The sequence below is a fragment of the Argentina anserina genome, chromosome 5 (genome assembly GCF_933775445.1).
Source record: "Argentina anserina chromosome 5, drPotAnse1.1, whole genome shotgun sequence".
Lineage (NCBI taxonomy): Eukaryota > Viridiplantae > Streptophyta > Magnoliopsida > Rosales > Rosaceae > Argentina > Argentina anserina.
The window spans coordinates 16,701,938-16,721,529 of record NC_065876.1 but is presented as its reverse complement, the minus strand read 5'-3'; the positions used below and the strand labels follow the sequence as shown (position 1 = coordinate 16,721,529).

The following is a 19,592-nucleotide window of genomic DNA, read 5'->3' as shown; positions in this document are numbered from 1 at the left end:
ACAAAGCTGATGGCTGCAAATTGATATCTAAAAGACAAGAGTCACAAGAAAAATTGAATGATATTACAGGACAAGGTAATCAAGAGGATGCTTCTATTGATTTGATAACAGATTCACTGAGTTCTCTGATGGACAAAACTTGTACAGTTAAAACACAAAGGCACCAGAAGAAGCAGTTGCATGTATCCTCTGCTCAACAAAGTGATGCAAGCATTGAGCCATACAGTCGAGATATATTGTTTGACAATGCAAAGACAAAGGAAAAGAGAAGTGAAAAATCCCTTAAGCTCCCAAAAGCATACTTCAATGTTAAAGAACTTTGTGAACCTCAGGATGGTCCAAGAAGCACGAAAGTAGTAATTAATATATGGTAACTAAAAGGGCATCTCTATAAAACCTCATAGTTCAGTAGGTAAACTTTCCCTTATATACTACATATAAAAACTAATTTTTATACTTATTATTTTTATGAGACACTAAGGAAGACTGATATCACTTTGTAGAGGCCTGCACTGCAGCTGGAGTTGCAAGGATATATCCTGTCAGCAACAGTCAAAACCGAAAATCACATAGCATGATTAATCAATCATGGGAGCCAATCCTCATTCGATGACATATATTATGGAATTACTCGTGAACTTAGTGTTCTTCAAGGGCTATGGTTCAACATAGCATATAGTAGTGAATACAGTTTAACAATTTCTCTCTGTACTAGATATAGAGAACAACTTTGGTGAAACTCAATCCATTAAAACTTGTTGCTTGTATAAATGTCAAGTTCCTATTATTTCGACATGCATTTTCAAAAGTATGGTTCAGTATATATTCCCAGCATAACTTTTATTGCAACTCAAGTTATATTCAATTATTGAATCAAAACCTGCCAAATTTAGTGTTACACACACACACACTCCAATAAACTATGCCATTCTAATAAATTGTTGGAAAGAAAAGAGCAATTTGAAATATGCAAAGGACCTTGTTAATAAGAAGAGGATATACTGAAATATCGAAAAAGTAAGAAATATCAACTTTTCACCCCTCAAGAGTTCCTAATTTATATGATCAGGGAAGAACAAATGGTACCTCATGCTCTTTCTGATTTATTGACTCAACGGGAAAGACCATTCAAGTCACACTTTTGTTTCATAACACAGTTTCATTGCCCATCAGTTTCAGGCAACCTCTTTAGCAAATACCAGCAAATAAAGAAGGGTCTATACCAAACATCAGTTTGGTATAGAAGAGATTTAGTATAATACCTAAAATAAAATACTAAAATATATAAAAAAGGAATAAAACAAGTATAATATTACAATAACAATATTGTTCCGAGATGCTGGAACTGATGAATGCATAACTTTATCCCAGTCCACTTAAGAAGGAAAACAGAATACAAAGTCCTGTCCATATGCATTGTATTATAATCATAAGCAGTAAAGAAGAGATTTAGTAGTTCCTCAGTTAATAAAACCAGACAACAGACAACAGACAACAACAACAACAACAACAACAACAACAACAATAACAATAACAATATAACAACATCGGAATTTACAGAGTAGAATAAACTCTCAAATGGATAAATGTATGATGGTTTGTGAAATTAAATATCACATAATTCACTTTCCAATGTATAAAATCAAATGGTATGAACATCACATTATGAATCTTTGACCCACGTGATGTCCTAAAAATGTTATACAAAGACTATTGTGTGTGTCCGTGTGTGTGTGTGCGTATATTCATCTTCAAAAGAACTAATCAGGTCACTTGCACCAGATTATATATATTGTGCATTTTAGTGGACACAGTTCTCAGCTTTCATTGGGAAGATAATCATTTTGCTGAACTAAATAGAGCTTTATTGCATTTATCTTCCAGCAACATGTAAACCTTGACAAATTCCTCCTTAACCATAAATAGTACAGAAGCAGCAAAAACACTCTGCACTATCTTTGTGCTCATCCCTTTGTAAAAGCTAGGCAATCCTTCATACTGGATCATCTTCAATATGGCATCAAAAGTACCTGTGTTTCAAATATACTGTAAGACTCTGTAGTAAGAAATAGTGGATGCCAAACATGCAAAATAGAACACCTGATATATAAAGACAGGAATTCAACAAAGAAATGAAGGTAATGATGGTGTGATGATGGAGAAATAATCATAATCATGAAAAATAAAAATAAAAGATGAACCATATGACAAGATTGATGTCTCTATAAACTATCAAATGCAAACCTGAGTATCTTAGTGAAACATTCCCACCAATCTCCTGTTTTGCTTGCAATCTTGACTGCATAGGCGCATGGGACACAGCTTGTCAGAAATTTATCAAGAAGAGGCTACATAGATCACTAATAAATACAAAAACAGACTTCTGAGACTAGAATAAGCAATTTTTGAGATATGACCAATTAGAGACTTGATAATGGGGGAAATAAGTAGAACCAACGTTCCCCTGGCCTAGTCTTAATGTGATTGATAATTATATAAAGTTTCTCACATGAAATGGGACTGAGCAGTAACATTCAACTATTTTAATTTTCATGTCCTTTAAAGGATGCAATTAACACTAGTAAATTTTACCTTGACAACTAACAAAGGATAAGTTGTGACAGTTGCTCCTAGTTTTGCCAAGGCCCCTAGCAAGAAAACCTATCCACCAAAACAATGTAATATATATGAGAAATAGTTATATCCATGTATGTAGAATTGTAGATATTTTACGTGTGTGTGTGTGGAGAGAGAGAGAGAGAGAGAGAGAGAGAGAGAGAGAGAGAGTCTAAACAACTCCAATTGGCTCAATTAGATTACTGTTGTGATATTTTATAATGACACCAATCATATGGACTCCTGGTGCCAGATTGATAGGATTAAAAGAAAATGAACACCTAAATAGGTTTTTCGAACCATCATTAAATAGATCTTCTACCTCTAAAGCAGTTATATTTTTCTTTCCCTGCTTGCTGGTAGCACGTTTTTCCTTGAGACGCTTTAACGAGCCTTCATAAATCATAAATTGTATTGATGGGTTGCAAACCTACCAGCAGAAACATTAATTACTCTAGAATAAGTCATATGCATCAATAATGTATACAATTGCCAAAAAATCTAACCATAATAAGTGTTGGAACAATGCCTTTCCAAAATCCAGCAATTCCAGCTTCAGTATAAACTTCATGTACCTGTAAATGTGTACATCGAATTTATGAGAAGCAAAAAAAAGCAGAAAAAGAAGACAAAAAATATTATGGCCACTGATAATTTCTTTTTTTGAAAATAATGCCACTGATCATGGTAGTCCTGGGGATTATATACCAGTAACTTAACCGTTTATTCTATGTGTTACAATCATTGATGTCAAGTTGGCACATTTACTGAATTAACTAGAGCCAAGCCGCAGTTAAGACGGCAAAAAAAATTCAAAAAAGTCTTCTATTGCACAGCAGAAACAATACTTAAAAGGAACAGGAACATGCTTTCCTGCTAAATACCTGGTTTCAGTATATTACAATAGAGCCGCACACAGTTGACCAAGCACAACACAGAAAATAGGACGGGACCAATCTGAATTATGATGACATGTTTGCATGTTTATTTATAAGTTAACCCTTGATAGAAGCATTTCTTAAGAGATTATATATATACATATACTATAAAAGTTTCAAAAAAAAATTCTGCTATCCAAATGGTCTGGATGTTTGCAGGATCTAAATTATGACTTTATGACGGATTATAGGAAATTGTGTGGGACTAAATTGTCTATATATATGATTCTTTTTTAAAACATGAGAGAGAAATGCATAGCCATAGCTAAACAGGAAAGAAATAAGAGAAACTCGAAGTGTGATTTAATTCCAAAAAAAAACTAGAAGAAACTAAAATTGATAAAATTATACAAGAAAATTACAACATGTTGAACAAGGAGTCAACAGAAGAAGCAGCACAATAAAGAAACAGACAAGACAGTTTACTTCACCCGCATTCCAATCTAACAGATAAGAGACTATCTTAATCCTCTCCCCAAATTCTTCCAACTCTGCACCACCTTAATCCTCTCCCCATATTATTCCAACTCTGCATCACACTATAGGCTTCAGGGATCCTTTTATTTCTTTCCATCCATACTCAATTCATCACAGTTAACAGCCTGCAACCCAACTGACTCTGGGGCCTCTTTTCCTTATCCAAAAGCATAAAGCTTTACATACACAATGATCAACCCTTCCTGCTGAACTTGCCCCAATCAGCCCAACCTCCCTGAATAGCTTTTTGCTATAAAAGTACAACTAAATTAATATAATAATATATCTGCATCTAATTATCTATGTTTCTTGAATGTTTGATCATGCCTTTTGACCTTGAATCCTTTGAATATAATCTTCGATACTCCAAACACTCCGACTCGATAAATGACCAATATCTCAGTTGTGAACCAAACTTTAGAATTTTTCAATGCTGGATGGTTGAAAAACTACTGAATTCACTGAGAACTTGGGCATCATATACTTATAAGATAGATAACTTTATGTTCCCTTTACACACCATCATGTGTCTTCACGAAATATAAAAGAGAGGCATTGTGTGTGCCTCACTTTTGAGAGAGATGTTTCAAAAAATTTATAAGGGGACAGACTTTGGTTCCTGCCTTGCAAATTTCCAAGTTAATAGATGGAATAATTATGACATTGTAAATCAGCTCAAATATACAGTTCCTAGTTTTTTAGAGGCATGATTATTTCTAAATATGTTTAGGGTTCTATTATATTTAAAACCTTTTCTAGATTATGCTCAATGGCTCTCTGCTTTCATTTACCTCCTGTTTTCTCAAACATGTAATGCAAATTTTAGTCATCATCTCCCCACGGGTTGTTAGGGTTATTTAGTCAGATGATCCTAAAGAATAGTTGTCTACTGAAAGACAAGGATTAGATCACAGTAAGCTACGTATACGAATATGTACGTGCGAGTGGTGTGTGTGCTATTAGTATCAGCAGATTTCCCTCTCGTATATTTAACTTTATATTGGAGATTCTCAATTTCAGCATGAGATTAATATGCATATATAAAGGCATGTTACACTAGAAGAATTCACACCTATAACATTTATGGATTCAGGTTTAATGCATCTACTTCAGGATCCAAATGGTGTTGAAACTTATTATTGTTCATGAATATACACAGAAGAACATTTTCTTACTGCTTGCAAAGTTCCGTACGGACGTGGTTTTATTGAATCAAGTTCAGCCAATTTGTGTTGTAATTCGGAACCTGTTAAGCCGCTTTCAGAAGCTTCCCTCAAAAGAGTGTCCTTTCTTTCCTCCATGATTTTTCTCTCAGCTTGAGTATGTGTCTTTAAGAAAGGAAAAAAAAGGGGTAAGTTTTTGTAGGCTTGGATACAATATCAATTATCAAGTGACTTGCACTGGAAATGAAATCCCATGAAAAACAACAAGAGCTTCTGAGGATCATGAATTCATTCCTTTCAGAAAAAAAGATATAAAAGTCAAAATACCCTAAGAATTTTTTCTTAGGGAAGTGAGCTATATTTGCCTTCTAGTATGCAATTTAAAATGCAGATTTGATTCCACAACACTGAGTATAAAGATAATGAAATAAACAAAAGGGCTGGTCTAAGAACATTTACAGAACGCAACCGAGATTATTAAAAAGAAATGCTTATATGTATGCAATATGAAAACGCACCTGCATACGAGTCACCAGAACCCATATAGGAATTGTCAGCAGCACGTTCAAGGAACTGCAAGGTAATACATGAATAAAGAGCTATAATCAGAAGACCAAGTCCACTGCAGGTTGTCAGCGGAAAGAGCTCAATGCCAGTTTCAATGAGCTAGACTAAATGATCAAAGATGGCTGCAGCACATCTCTCACATTCTTCCAAACACCCTCGAACATAAGTTTATAAAGGACCGAAAGAATCAGCATTATTTATAAAAAGTGATGTAGCTTACCCAGCCAAGGCTGCCACACTAAGCCAAGAAAACATCCCAATAGTACCATCCCCACGTCCTTTGAGTTTACGGGCAGCAGCAATGGCCTCAGCCTTGTTTTTAAACACTTGATAAAAATAGTAATAAATGCCCTGCCATCATGAAGAAGAGAGCTTCAACACATAAAACACAGAACTCACTTCTGCCTAACTTTCATCGCAAGCATTACAGGGACTAACCATGTCCTAACTTTCGTAAAACGGAGTTCATGACATCCATCTTGATTTCTTTTATCAGGTTCACAAATTCATAATTAAATTATAACCTTGGTTTGTCTCCACTTATTAACTCAAATCATTGAAAAATAAAAATAGTTATAACCTCTTTCAACAATTGGAAAACAATAAAAACAAAAAAAACAAAGACAGTGCTGCACATTGCTGATTCCATTACTCTAATCCAAACCGATTCGGTTACAAAAATTCGTAAAACAAAACACCTAACTAAATCCGAGAACCGATTATACTGTAAGACAAAAATGAAGAGGGGGAACAGGGATTATTATATAAAACAATAAAAAGGCAAAAATTAAAACAAAAAGAAGAAGAAGAACCTGGGAAGCGGCGGTGCCGAGCAGCGAAGGCTTGAGGCCGCTGTACAGTCCTCCCCAACCGTCGCTTCTGATGACCTGGCAACACGACGATTAGAGCAGACAACCAAGCTTGGTGAAGAAAACGAATTGAAACGAAACTAGTAGTAGAGCGATTGTGATTTTGTTGTACTGAAAACCTGGAGGATTTGGAGAAGAGTGCCGAGGCGTTTGGAAGTAGTTAGGGATTGCTTGGCGACTCGCTCGGTCTGTTGGCGCGTGTTGACCTGCAGTTGACCAGCAAGAGAAGACGGTCATGGATTTTGAGAGGGAGAGAGAGAGAGAGAGAGAGAGAGAGAGAGAGGTAGGTACAGTTTGGAGAGGATAAGTGATGATCTGGGCAATGATACCACCTCCGGCACCGGCCAGCCCATTCGCCACAGCGTTAGACATTTCTTCTGAGCTTTCCAACTCCCCAAGTGCACCGCCGCTTTTATTATCTCTGCTTATTTTAAGCCAATGCTGAATTACTTCTTTTACCCAAAAACTTATTTTATTATACACCTTTTTTCTTTTTTCTTTTTTAGAATGGTGGTGTCATTGACACACCCTTTTTTTTGTTATCACCATACCTCATCGAGCCAATGAGAACCAAATAAAAGTAGTAGGTTGCATTAAAACAGTAAGAAGAATTTGTATAAGGTGTGTTAATAACAAAAAAAAAAAGAGTGTGTTAATAAAAATACCCTTTTAAGATTGTAGCATCTACTCTAGCAATACTGTAACCGTTATAATATCTTCAATTTTGTTTGAATTATGTATTCAAAGTTTTAATAAACATTTACATTGATGTCCAGCGAACCTGTTACCTGTCTAATGGGACTATAGGAGTAATGGCTTTATTTTTTAAGTTACCCTTCTAGCAATGTATACCCTGTGTTTGCTACATATGTTAATTTTCACCAGGTTTGTATTCGGGTGTTGTTGCCGGAGCTAGAGAGGCACTAATCTCTATCAATATCACTGAATTGGTATGGTTTGACCCAAAAAAAAAAAGAAGATTCCATGCAATTTGATGCTCAGTTGTTCTCTGCATATTAAATATTGATAAGTTAGTTTTTGGTGTCATAATCTAATGTAGGAGGAAGGATGAGAGTCAAGATAATGATTTCAAAGATGCAGTAGCTGTGTTGTTTTCCTGTAATAGATGCAGCAGCTATCAGGGATATTGAGAAGAGGGATTACCCCAAGAGTTGCTTCCTGATCGAATATATTATGGTTATATAGAGATGTCATCATCTCTTTTATGAAAAAACTTGCGTACAAACTAGTACGTACGTGTGTATTCGAACTATCTTTTATTTGTCTACTTTTCACAATATAAATAAAAAAATTTAACCGTTCAAAAGTAAATTAAATTAATAGAGATCATGTTTGCAAAAAAAAAATGATGTAAACAAAAATCGTCTAGTCGATTGCATCAAACAAATTGACGGTTGATCATGAGACTACTAATTTTCACCATAATCGTTCATTTGTTTGATGCAATCGACAAAACAAATGATTTTGTTTATGTTGATCTTTTACATAAATGATCTTTAGTAATAAACTAAACTTTTGAACGGTTAAAATTTTTTATTTATATTCCCAAATTGTACAAATAAAAGATAGTTCGGATGCACGCGTACATACTAGTTTGTACGCAAGTTTTTTCCTCTCATTTATCAAACAAGGTTTGTAATTTTGAAGGTTGTTAAATCTTATGGCAAGAAAATAGTCGGATACCATTATTGATTTGTAATTTTATTTACTAATTTTGTACACTACTGCGCTTCTACACGAAGCCTACAACGAATCAAAAAGAACAAAGCTGTCGATCTAGAAATACTTCTATGCGAGAGAACAACCTCGACTTGTAAGAACTCATGGATCTAGAACACCTATTTGCCTACACTCAATTGTGGTACAAGCATGTCTAAACCTCCTCAAGAAAGTCATACAATTGCATCACACATATAAGCATACATCACTAGAACACCTTTACACTACCATGATCGAGCTCTTTCCACCGCAACCTTCTTAAATTATATCCTCATGTTCCTCTAGATTGGATTCTTCCTACCTTTTTCCTCCTTTGAAACTTAAGTCTTTGGTTTGTTTCTCTGGCCATGCTGTCTCCGGCTTCCTCTTCATTTGAGCTATGTTTCCAATCATGGTTAAACCAATCTTTATAGTAGTAACATTGAGATTTTGCTTACCTACCGCCAATGCTGGTCGTAACTTCTTTGGGGAAGCGCTGGTCTATCCCGCTGTCTCCCCCGATTAGCGCCGTCGGGTGCCAATGATGCTAGTCGCATCAGTGTTGGTAGTACCGTGCAATTTACGGATATTAGCTTGGCGTCGAGGTTTAGGCATGGTACCTACACCTGGAGTGGTTTTGGATCGCGCTAGCATTGTTCTAATTTTGGGTAAGTTCTATGGAGGCACTTCTAAATGAGTTCTTAGTCAATTTTTTTTAAGTTAGAAACTTAGAAGGGTCAATACTACATCAAATATAATACATCTGTAATTAAGCTCTGACTATATGAACCAATCAAGGCATGGTTGAACATGGCTACGCAATGCCTCTAGTTTGATAACAGAATTCACCGCCACCACTATAATCTCTCAACTCGACACTATACAATTAGCTCTGGTAACTTACAAATCAAACAACCTTCCATTAAAAATAACCAATTCCTAGTTAATGCCAAGTACCGTTCCACTTATGGCATGTTTACTAATGTGGAATGAAATTGAAAATAGAGGAATTGATTACGGGATAAGAGAATTTTATTGTTTACTAATACATAAGAGAATTAGAATGAATGTGGATCTCACTTCCTCACAGGAATCGATTACTCCCAAAACCTCTAACTTGATAGCCAAGGGGGAGGTGGGTATCAAAATTAATTCCTCCATCAGTTCGGATATTAATTTTTATTACCTAAACTACCCTAATTTAATTGAGAATATTTCCAAATTGTCCAACCCAAATTGAGAATATATATAAAAATAATATTTTTTAAACCCACAAATAAACAATCACATATATTATATATGAGTACTTAAGGTTAGTTCGTCTATTTTTCTAGTAATATTCTCTAATTTTTTTGTTTACATAATTTATGATTGAAAAGTGAAATTTAATTGGAATTAGATTTGTCTTATTGAGTGTTAAAAGAAAAGAAAATTGGTGTAGTGACATTTGTATGTCGTTCTGATGGTAAAAATTGGTGTGCACATTAGTTCTATTGATTGTTAGAAGAAATAAGCGACTTCATAGATATATATATATATGAGTATTTTAATAATCAAAATAATTTTAATTCTGATTCCGATGGTAAATAAACAACATCAATCGTAATTAGTATTGTTTATGTTCTAATTCCATGTTGAAAGTAAACAGTTCAATAGAATTGAAATCTCCACCCACAAATCTATTTTGTCTCTCATTCTCAATGAATTACATTTCGGATGAGTTTAATTCTAAATTAGTAAATATGCTATTAAATTATAGAATTCCTTTATTGTTTATATTTCGGTCTTTATATATACTTATCTTTATTTGGGTCTCTGAAATAGACAAGACCGCGTGATACGTAGGGGAATCTTTATTATCCCAAATATGAAAATATTATTTTTCCTCTTTATCTTCTTCTTCTTCCTTTAAAATTTTCTGCATTATATTTCTCCCAGTGTTTTTTGGTCCCAAGCTTTAGATTGACCGATCGGAGACGACGATGGTGAAGGAGACGGAATATTACGACGTCCTAGGAGTAAAGCCCACCGCCACCGAAGCCGAGATCAAGAAAGCTTATTACATTAAGGTTCCCCCTCCCTCCCTCTTCTTCTCCTCCTCTCTGCAATTTACTTTTTACCACTGTTCAGCTAAACCCATTGTATTCTGTCCACTCTACTGTTTTGCTCTCTGATTCTGCTTCAATTCTAGTTTGATTGCTATCAGAAACCGAGAAGTTTCGATTACAAGGTCAATGGTCAACAGGGGACGGGAAATTTCGTTTCTGTTGATTTCAGGGTTAGGTTGAATTAGAATGCTCAGTAGTGCTAGTTGAAAGTAGATCCGTAATTGACATCACTCTGAGCACAAAGCAGAAATGAGATTAGGTTCTCAGTTTTTTTTTTTTGCTGATATGAAATTTAGAATTGATAAATTACTGTGTGTTTTTGTTACCTGCAGGCAAGACAGGTTCATCCAGATAAAAACCCCAACGATCCTCTCGCGGCGCAAAATTTTCAGGCAAGGCAGCTTGCTTTATGTGTAGTTTACTACCGTTTGATCACAAGTTATGTCACAAAAGGAATTAAAAAAAGAGAAATGTATTTCACTTCTATGTTAGATATAAGTCATATAACAAGTACTTGCTAGGCTGATAGCTATGCCATTATTTGATTACTTGCGCAGTGGACTTGCAAACACTTTTCACAAAGCAATAGATTTCGTTTATGCGTCCTAACCATTTGATTTTTTCATAATTATTAATGTCTCTTGTTTGGGAAGGTTGAGGGCAGGGGCATTGTACTATTAGTTATTAGTAATTTCTCTTGTTGATTGTGATTTGAGACTGAGAGAGAGGCTCACAAGTAGTTTATCTATTGGATTTAGGTCTTGGGAGAAGCCTACCAAGTTTTAAGTGATCCTGCTCAACGGCAAGCCTATGATGCTCATGGAAAATCAGGAATCTCAACGTTAGTTCTTAATCCATTAAATATTTGAATCCTAAGGTTGAAAAGGTGCCTAGCACCAGAAATGTGTTTAATAATTGGTGAAATTAATACAAAATCGAACCTTCTGACTCATTTTGGAATGTTTATGATGGTGGCTTTATTTCAGCGATGGAATTATCGATCCTGCAGCAATCTTTGCTATGCTATTTGGTAGTGAGCTTTTTGAGGAATATATTGGACAGTTAGCCATGGCATCAATGGCTTCACTAGATATTTTCACGGAAGGTGAACAATTTGACGCCAAAAAGTTGCAAGAGAAAATGCGGGTAGCGATTTCACTTGTATTCTTAATACTGACTTGTATTCTTCTTCATTACTGTCTGTACTGGACTGACTAACAAGTATTATCATCGAAGAATGCTCAAGGTTAAATCTTCTATTTCTACAGGTTGTACAAAGAGAGAGAGAAGAAAAGCTTGTAGAACTACTTAAAGATAGACTCAACCAATATGTGCAAGAAAACAAAGATGAATTTGTTCGTCATGCTGAAGCTGAAGTTGCAAGACTTTCCAACGCAGGTATTTGATTTGTTTTTAGGTGAGGGGTAGAGAATGTAATTTTCACCTACTTGGAGATGTTCCATTGTGTAAACATTTTGATCTACTTGTAAAAAAAGAGGGAAGCTGAAACCACATGCAATTATCCATAGAGGATCTACATTTATTCATTTTTGTTAGAAGATATGAATTATCAGTTACTTTTACCAACACAGTACATACCATGTATCATTGTTGCATGTCTGTTGATGCAATCATTCAAGCAGCATACCTTTTCTCTTTATTCTGGATGTAGAAGTTTAGCTGTTTTAGGTTACCTATTTATTTAGGGTGGATTTCTTGCTCACCGCATGTACTCTTTTGTTTTCATTAATCTTCGGTTTCCTATGAAACCTAAGTTTAGATTTTTACAAACTTGAATACTCTTCAAGTATTATTTTTAATATGAAATGGCAATCGGATGTGGTCACAAGTTGTTTAACAGGTGCTAAATTTTCCCAATATTCTGTGGAGGGGTAAATTGACAGTTGGCTCACACGCTAAGGGGCATATTAGCCATTAAGCCAATTATCTATATTCTTACATGTTAGCTTTCATCAATCAAGCAATGAAGCTATGTTTAGTAATTTGTTCTCTATTTAAGGTTAAAGAAAGTGCTGAGTTCATTATTAAGGGTTTAGGAACCAATGTTTTAATTCAGATAATGCCATTAATGTCTTATGGACTGTACCTGTTTTGATTGTCTGCATCATATGTGTAATCATGTCTCTGTTCCTGCACAGCTTATGGTGTTGATATGTTGAATACCATTGGCTACATATATGCCAGACAGTCGGCAAAAGAGCTAGGAAAGAAAGCAATATATCTGGGAGTGCCATTTATTGCTGAGTGGTTTAGGAATAAAGGGCACTTCATTAAATCCCAAGTGACAGCAGCAACAGGTTAGTAAACCTTTCTGGCTTTGACCTGGTTCTCCAGGTGTTTGGGGGTTGATTCTACCCAAATTTATAGGGTTCAGTCCAGTTCATTCGTATTTGTCCATATTTTGGTATTAATTTCAGAAATGCACACGAGTTCGCTGGCTGAACTAATGCATACATTGGCCGATCAACTTTATGTATCTATTTTTTTATCTGGTCAGGTGCGATTGCTTTGATCCAACTGCAGGAGGACATGAAAAAGCAACTGAATGCAGAAGGAAATTACACTGAGGAAGAGCTTGAAGAATACATGCAAGCTAACAAGAAGTTGATGATTGATTCCTTGTGGAAGCTCAATGTGGCTGATATTGAGGCCACACTCTCCCGTGTTTGTCAGATGGTTGTGTGCCATTACATCGTTTCATTCGGTAACTTAAACATAAACAGAAGTCCAGTTCAGTCTGTCTGATTGTGATTTTACATGGTTTGTTGTAGGTCCTTCAAGACAGCAGTGCCAAGAAAGAGGAACTCCGTGCACGAGCAAAGGGGTTGAAAACTCTTGGCAAAATCTTCCAGGTAACTTATTTTCATAATATTTTAATCTGATTTAGTGAAGATTGTATGTTATTGATCTAATGCATGTGTAATATTGCATTTATATAGAGAACCAAGTCAACCAACGGGGTTGAAGGTCAAAATACATCAAATGGTCAAATAGAATCAAGCCGCGACGTTTCTCCTTCAACAACACCAAGGTCCCCAATAAGCTCATATGCACCGCAGGTACCTCTGCTATAACCTCATATCCTGTTAGATCAGTAACAACTTCACAAAGTAGCTATCTGATGGGGCCGTCAATTATAAGGGATTTCGCCTTTGCTATTTTCCTGATTTGGAGACACATGAGTGTTGGTAATCATTTTATTAGAGACAAGGATTTGTCATTTGTATTGTTGTTTTCTAAAAATTCTTTGAGTTGCTCTTATAAACTACAATACTCATGTGTGCAGTCCCAAATAGGAATTTTTTTTCTACTCTTAATAAATTTGCATGTCTTAACTCTGGAGTGTTGTTCAAAGGACAATTAAAGCTGTTCAAATTGCTTCAATTTGGTATTTCAGCTCTGGATAAATTTTTTTACTTTTGTTGTTTATCAATTCCTTTTGTCTTTTATAAATAAATAGTCTTATCTATTATTTATGAATTACTAGTTTGCTTGGGTTTGGACTGTAGGATTTATATTGGTTGACATGTCTATCTGGGTAGGGTTTCGTAAATTGGAGCTCAGGATTTACAATGGCCTAAGTCTTTATTGGAATTAAAATTGAGAAAAAAAATTATCGCATGATATTGGTATAATTCTCACCACTCGTACGACCCTTCATAAATATCTCTTTCGGTATGCGCCATATTATTCTCTTAACTTGTTTCATACCATTATTAGGTACCACAGAGCCCATATGTTGAACTTGAAGGTGTGCAACTGCAGCACGACAACTTCCCTAGGCCAACTGCCCCACCTGGTGCACAGAGACATTCTTCTGTGTGAAGGGATGAAGGGTGTTGACTTCTGTGTTTTACTCCTTTTCCCTCTCCTTGTAGTATACTCTACGTCTCTACCCTTTCATTTGTATCAAATTCGTGGTGCGTCATCGTGTGAAGAATCTAAGGTTTGTTAGTTGGATGTGACTGCTTGTACTTGTGATGCAATGCTTGAATGGATACGTCACCTCCAGCTATGTAGGCCTTGCATTCTTTTTGGGAAGACAGATTTATATACGTAGGAAGGGAGATAGATTGTTGTAGAAAGTTGGTAATGTTATATACCCTTGTCACCTGTTGGCTTTTATGTTTGCACAGTTTTTTATTGTATTTTGATCGAGTGAGAGATCCCATTTTGTGGTTTTGATGTTCAAATTTGAGCGGAGTATCTTGTGTGCACATGTGCGGCATACGTGATAGGAAAAAAGGGATGGCGTTAATCAAAGGACGTTAACCACGCTCAGAAGAAAAGAAAAGGCAACCCAAACACAGTAAAACCAATAGTTCAAACCCTCTCAGTCTCCTCCATTGAAGGATTCATCTTAGCTTCGTTGGGGACGGTAACGTTCAATGATAATATTTTATATACCTATCGTCAATTCTTTCTCTAGCCGACAATTGTGTTTTCCCATTGTTGTTAATATGTTTCAGTGCCTATGACTTTGATGATTATCATCATATCTCTAGATAGGGCTCGTCAACCGCCCGGGCCGGGCCTTAATAAATTTAAATAAGTGGCGGACCGGGCCGGGTCGGGTATTTTTAAAAATACGAAGATCCAAGCCCGCCCACCTAAGGCGGGCTTTTGCGGGCCGGGCCGGGCCTTGCGGGCTTTTACGGACCGGGCCTTACGGGCTTGTATTAGAAAAACAATATAATACTATAATTTAAGGGTTTGAAATAATAAAAGAATTGTTAGAAAACATTCTAAAATAAAAGTCACAAATAAATTCTAGTTTCGAAATATTGTCGATCGACACCAATAGATGTGATCGATATATATATTTAGGGACCGTGTAAAAATTTCATCCAATTCGGACCTCGTTTAACCGTCCGAATTTTCGGTTAACAACAAAAAGTGGCGTTTTCACATAATAAAATCTCATTGACCGGGGCTTTACCAAATAGATTTCTTCAATTCGACCGCGCACGATAGGTAACAAAAATTAGGTGATTTCAAATATGTAAACAAATTTCCACATTCGCATCTTGGTAATTGGTCCTCCCTTAGGGCATATTAGTGTTGTTTTTGGTTTACCGGAAATTCCGAGGTTAAACGAGGTCTGAATTGCATGAAATTTTAAAATGATCATTAAATATATATATTGATCACATCGGATGGTGTCGATCGATTCCGAGAAGTTTTCTTCATATAGTCGCTTCATAATGTGATTGTTTTATTATAAACCTAATATAATGTTATAATACATTAGTGGACACTTCGGGGATCGACAACTCAAATTCAAAATATGGTCGATCGACACCAGTAGATGTGATCGGTATATATATTTAGGGAAACCGTAAAAATTTCGTCCGTTTTGAACATGGTATGACCGTTCGTACAAACGGTCAACTAATAAAGAGGCGTTTTGACATATTTAAACCTCATTGACCGGGGCTTTGTCAAATAGATTTCTTCAGTTCGACCGTGCACGATAGGTAAAAAAAAATGAGGTGATTTCAAATATGTAAACAAATTTCCACATTCGCATCTTGGTAATTGGTCCCCCCTTATGGCATATTAGTGTTGTTTTTGGTTTACCGGAAATTCCGACGGTTAAACGAGGTCCGAATTGCATGAAATTTTAAAATGATCATTAAATATATATATTGATCACATCGGATGGTGTCGATCGATTCCGAGAAGTTTCCTTCATATAGTCGCTTCATAATGTGATAGTTTTATTATAAACCTAATATAAGGTTATAATACATTAGTGGACACTTCGGCGATCGACAACTCAAATTCAAAATATGGTCGATCGACACCAGTAGATGTGATCGGTATATATATTTAGGGAACCCGTAAAAATTTCGTTCGTTTTGAACATGGTTTGACCGTTCGTACAAACGGTCAACTAAAAAATAGGCGTTTTGACATATTTAAACCTCATTGACCGGGCTTTGCCAACTAGATTTCTTCAGTTCGACCACGCACGATAGGTAACAAAAATTAGGTGATTTTAAATATGTAAACAAATTTCCACATTCGCATCTTGGTAATTGGTCCCCCCTTAGGGCATATTAGTGTTGTTTTGGTTTACCGGAAATTCCGACGGTTAAACGAGGTCCGAATTGCATGAAATTTTAAAATAATCATTAAATATATATATTGATCACATCGGATGGTGTCGATCGATTCCGAGAAGTTTCCTTCATATAGTCGCTTCATAATGTGATAGTTTTATTATAAACCTAATATAAGGTTATAATACATTAGTGGACACTACGGCGATCGACAACTCAAATTCAAAATATGGTCGATCGACACCAGTAGATGTGATCGGTATATATATTTAGGGAACCCGTAAAAATTTCGTCCGTTTTGGACATGGTTTGACCGTTCGTACCAACGGTCAACTAAAAAAGAGGCGTTTTGACATATTTAAACCTCATTGACCGGGGCTTTGTCAAATAGATTTCTTCAGTTCGACCGCACACGATATGTAACAAAAATTAGGTGATTTGATATATGCAAACAGCTTTCAGCATTCACATATTTGTAATAGGTCCTCCCTTAGGCCATAATAGTGGTGTTTTCGATTTACCAAAAATTCCGACGATCAAACGAAGTCCGAATTGGATGAAATTTTTACAGGGTCACTAAATATATATACCAATCACATCGGCTGGTGTCGATCGATCCGAAAAGTTTCTTTCATATAGTTGATTCATAATGCGTTAGTTTTAATATAAACCTAATATAAAGGGTATGATACATTTGTTGACGCTTCGGCGATCAATAAATCTAGTTCGAAATATGGTCGATCGACACCAGTAGATGTGATCGGTATATATATTTAGGGAACCCGTAAAAATTTCGTCCGTTTTGGATATTGTTTGACCGTCCGTACCTACGGTTAACAAAGAAAAAGACGTTTTGACATATTAAAATCCTCTTTGACCGGGGCTTTGCCAAATTGGTTTCCTTGGTGCGACCACACACAATCGGTGACAAAAATTAGGTGATTTCAGATATGCAAACGACTTTTGGTGTTCGCATTTTGGTAATGGGTCTTCACTTATGACATATTAGTGTTGTTTTCGGTTTACCGGAAATTCCGACGGTCAAACGAGTTCCGAATTGGATGAAATTTTTACAGGGTCACTAAATATATATACCGATCATATCTACTGGTGTCGATCGATCCCAAGAAGTTTCCTTAATATAGTTGCTTCATAATGCAATAGTTTTATTCTAAACCTAATAAAATATGTATGTATAATATTGTATTATTTGGCGGGCTTTTACGGGCCGGGCCTCACGGGCCATGCGGGCTTTTGGCGGGCCGGGCCCACGGGCCGGGCCGGGTTTCACACCTCTAATTTAAGCCCGGCCCTCTACCCACGGAAGCGGGCTTTGGCGGGCTTTCTCGCGGGCCAGGCCGGGTAAAAGCCCGTCGGGCTTGCGGGCCTCCGCGGGCTTTTCGGGTCCGCGGGCTAAATGATGAGGCCTATCTCTAGAGCTACCCAGCTTGGCAGATTCATAAGTATATCACTCATATCTAGCCAGAGAAACGTATCAGTTCGGTAGTCTTAAACGTTTGTACATAGTAGCTGGTAAACTCATTGATGTATTCAAGTCTATTATTTCATTATATCTTCTTGGAGCCTTTTTGCAATAGGGGTTTAATTAAATTTTTTTCGCCTAGCCTTCTAGTTCACCTTGCAAAGTACCCAAAAGCTTCATATTTTACAACAGTTTAAAGGGTATTTGAGGAGCATTATTTGGTAGAGAAACGTATATCAGCAGTTTACTTACTCAATTTCTAGTTGGATGCAGTATAATTGTGATGCCGGTAAGGAAATAGCTGTTGTATTGTTGGACAATTTTACAAAGTAGTGTTATTCTTGTTTGAGACTTGAAAGCAAGCAGGGTGGTGCCAAAACCTATAATTTTACTAATAACTACTAACACATTGATTACGTGAATAGTGAATATGAACAGTAATTAACAGTAAACAGTGAAAACGGTAAAAACTAAATAGTAAATATTTATTACTGTTCTATTATGAACCTAGATCTAATTTCCTAGGAACTAGCCTTTAACATGCCAATAATTCACCTACCTTTTTGTCTAAACGGTTATTTTCTTTTGGCGTAATCACTGCTATCCTAGAAAATAATAAACCTGGGTTCTAATAGTGTAAAATGAACACAGATGAAACATGCAAAATTGACTAAATGTGCATATGCAAGGATAGAAAATTTCATGCAAAACTAGATAGTTTTTGCGACGGATTTTAAGGCACCAGATAGAGTTTATTTATTCAACATAAATACAAATACAAAACTCAGAGTCTTCCTCTTAGGTAAACAACTACAACTATTTAGCCACTCATAATTAAAATACAAACTTACTTGAAAAAAATGCACTCCACACCAAATTTATACAGTAGAAGGATATTTCACACAGTAATAAACACACTCACATTGAAGCTATGCCATACACTCTTATTCTTTGAACACTTAGTAGAATGACACTCTTTTTTTATAAGACTATGCCACGATCTTCTAATTTTTTCTTTCTTCCAACCTCTGCCTTCCCAAAGAAGGTATTACTCCTTATATAGAGCTCAAACTCTAAGCATCAAACCAAACTCACTTTCAAAATGGACGACAAAGAATCTTCTCCTTTTTAAAAGCTGGTTGTCATTATGCGCCGGCAAATTATTTCACAAAAGCAGAAAGAGACGTTTTTATTGTTTGGATGTGTCGGAAGCTCACGTTTCTTGTTTGGATGCGTCGGAAGCTTTTACTTTTCCATCATGTTTGTGACATTGCAATATTCCTCATCTGCATAGTCATAATTTGCCAAAGAATCTTGGCCTTCATGGTCGCTTTCTTGCTCTGTGTCTTGTTTTTCATTTAGATTTGAGCCATAGGGAAAATGATAAGGAATCATGTATCCTTTCTCTTTCTCCACTTTCTTTAGCCATGCGGTGGTTTCTGGAGTTCCAACTACTTCATTTCTCATAATGACAGAGAAGAAACCACACGCATCTGGTGGAGGATGATTGTAGCATGTGACTTTGATTTTTTCTCCACTGGCTAAAAGACTGGACTCATAATCCCT

The 19,592-nt window shown here is 36.0% G+C and overlaps 2 protein-coding genes across 3 annotated transcripts; one reads left to right on the top strand and one right to left on the bottom strand.

Moving 5' to 3' along the window:
* Positions 1-1,512: 1,512 nt before the first annotated feature.
* LOC126796308 (peroxisomal nicotinamide adenine dinucleotide carrier-like) lies at positions 1,513-7,038 on the bottom strand. 2 transcript variants are annotated; one of them, XM_050523104.1, is made up of 11 exons: positions 6,922-7,038; positions 6,750-6,836; positions 6,574-6,648; positions 5,982-6,112; positions 5,713-5,767; positions 5,207-5,359; positions 3,123-3,191; positions 2,939-3,046; positions 2,593-2,661; positions 2,245-2,299; positions 1,513-2,030 (listed from the first exon to the last, which is right to left on the bottom strand). In XM_050523104.1, exons 1-11 carry the CDS (start codon positions 7,000-7,002, stop codon positions 1,840-1,842), a joined length of 1,074 nt encoding a protein of 357 aa, XP_050379061.1. In that variant the 5' UTR covers positions 7,003-7,038; the 3' UTR covers positions 1,513-1,839. The 2 variants fall into 2 exon arrangements, with proteins under 2 accessions (XP_050379061.1, XP_050379062.1); XM_050523105.1 differs by having other exon boundaries at positions 1,757-2,007.
* Positions 7,039-10,248: 3,210 nt separating this feature from the next.
* On the top strand, positions 10,249-13,566 carry LOC126796307 (chaperone protein dnaJ 10-like). Its single transcript, XM_050523103.1, has 9 exons — positions 10,249-10,418; positions 10,790-10,849; positions 11,216-11,298; positions 11,444-11,603; positions 11,726-11,855; positions 12,617-12,775; positions 12,976-13,154; positions 13,250-13,330; positions 13,418-13,566. The coding sequence occupies exons 1-9, from the start codon at positions 10,332-10,334 to the stop codon at positions 13,550-13,552; spliced, it is 1,074 nt and encodes a 357-aa protein (XP_050379060.1). The 5' UTR covers positions 10,249-10,331; the 3' UTR covers positions 13,553-13,566.
* The last annotated feature ends 6,026 nt before the right edge of the window (positions 13,567-19,592 follow it).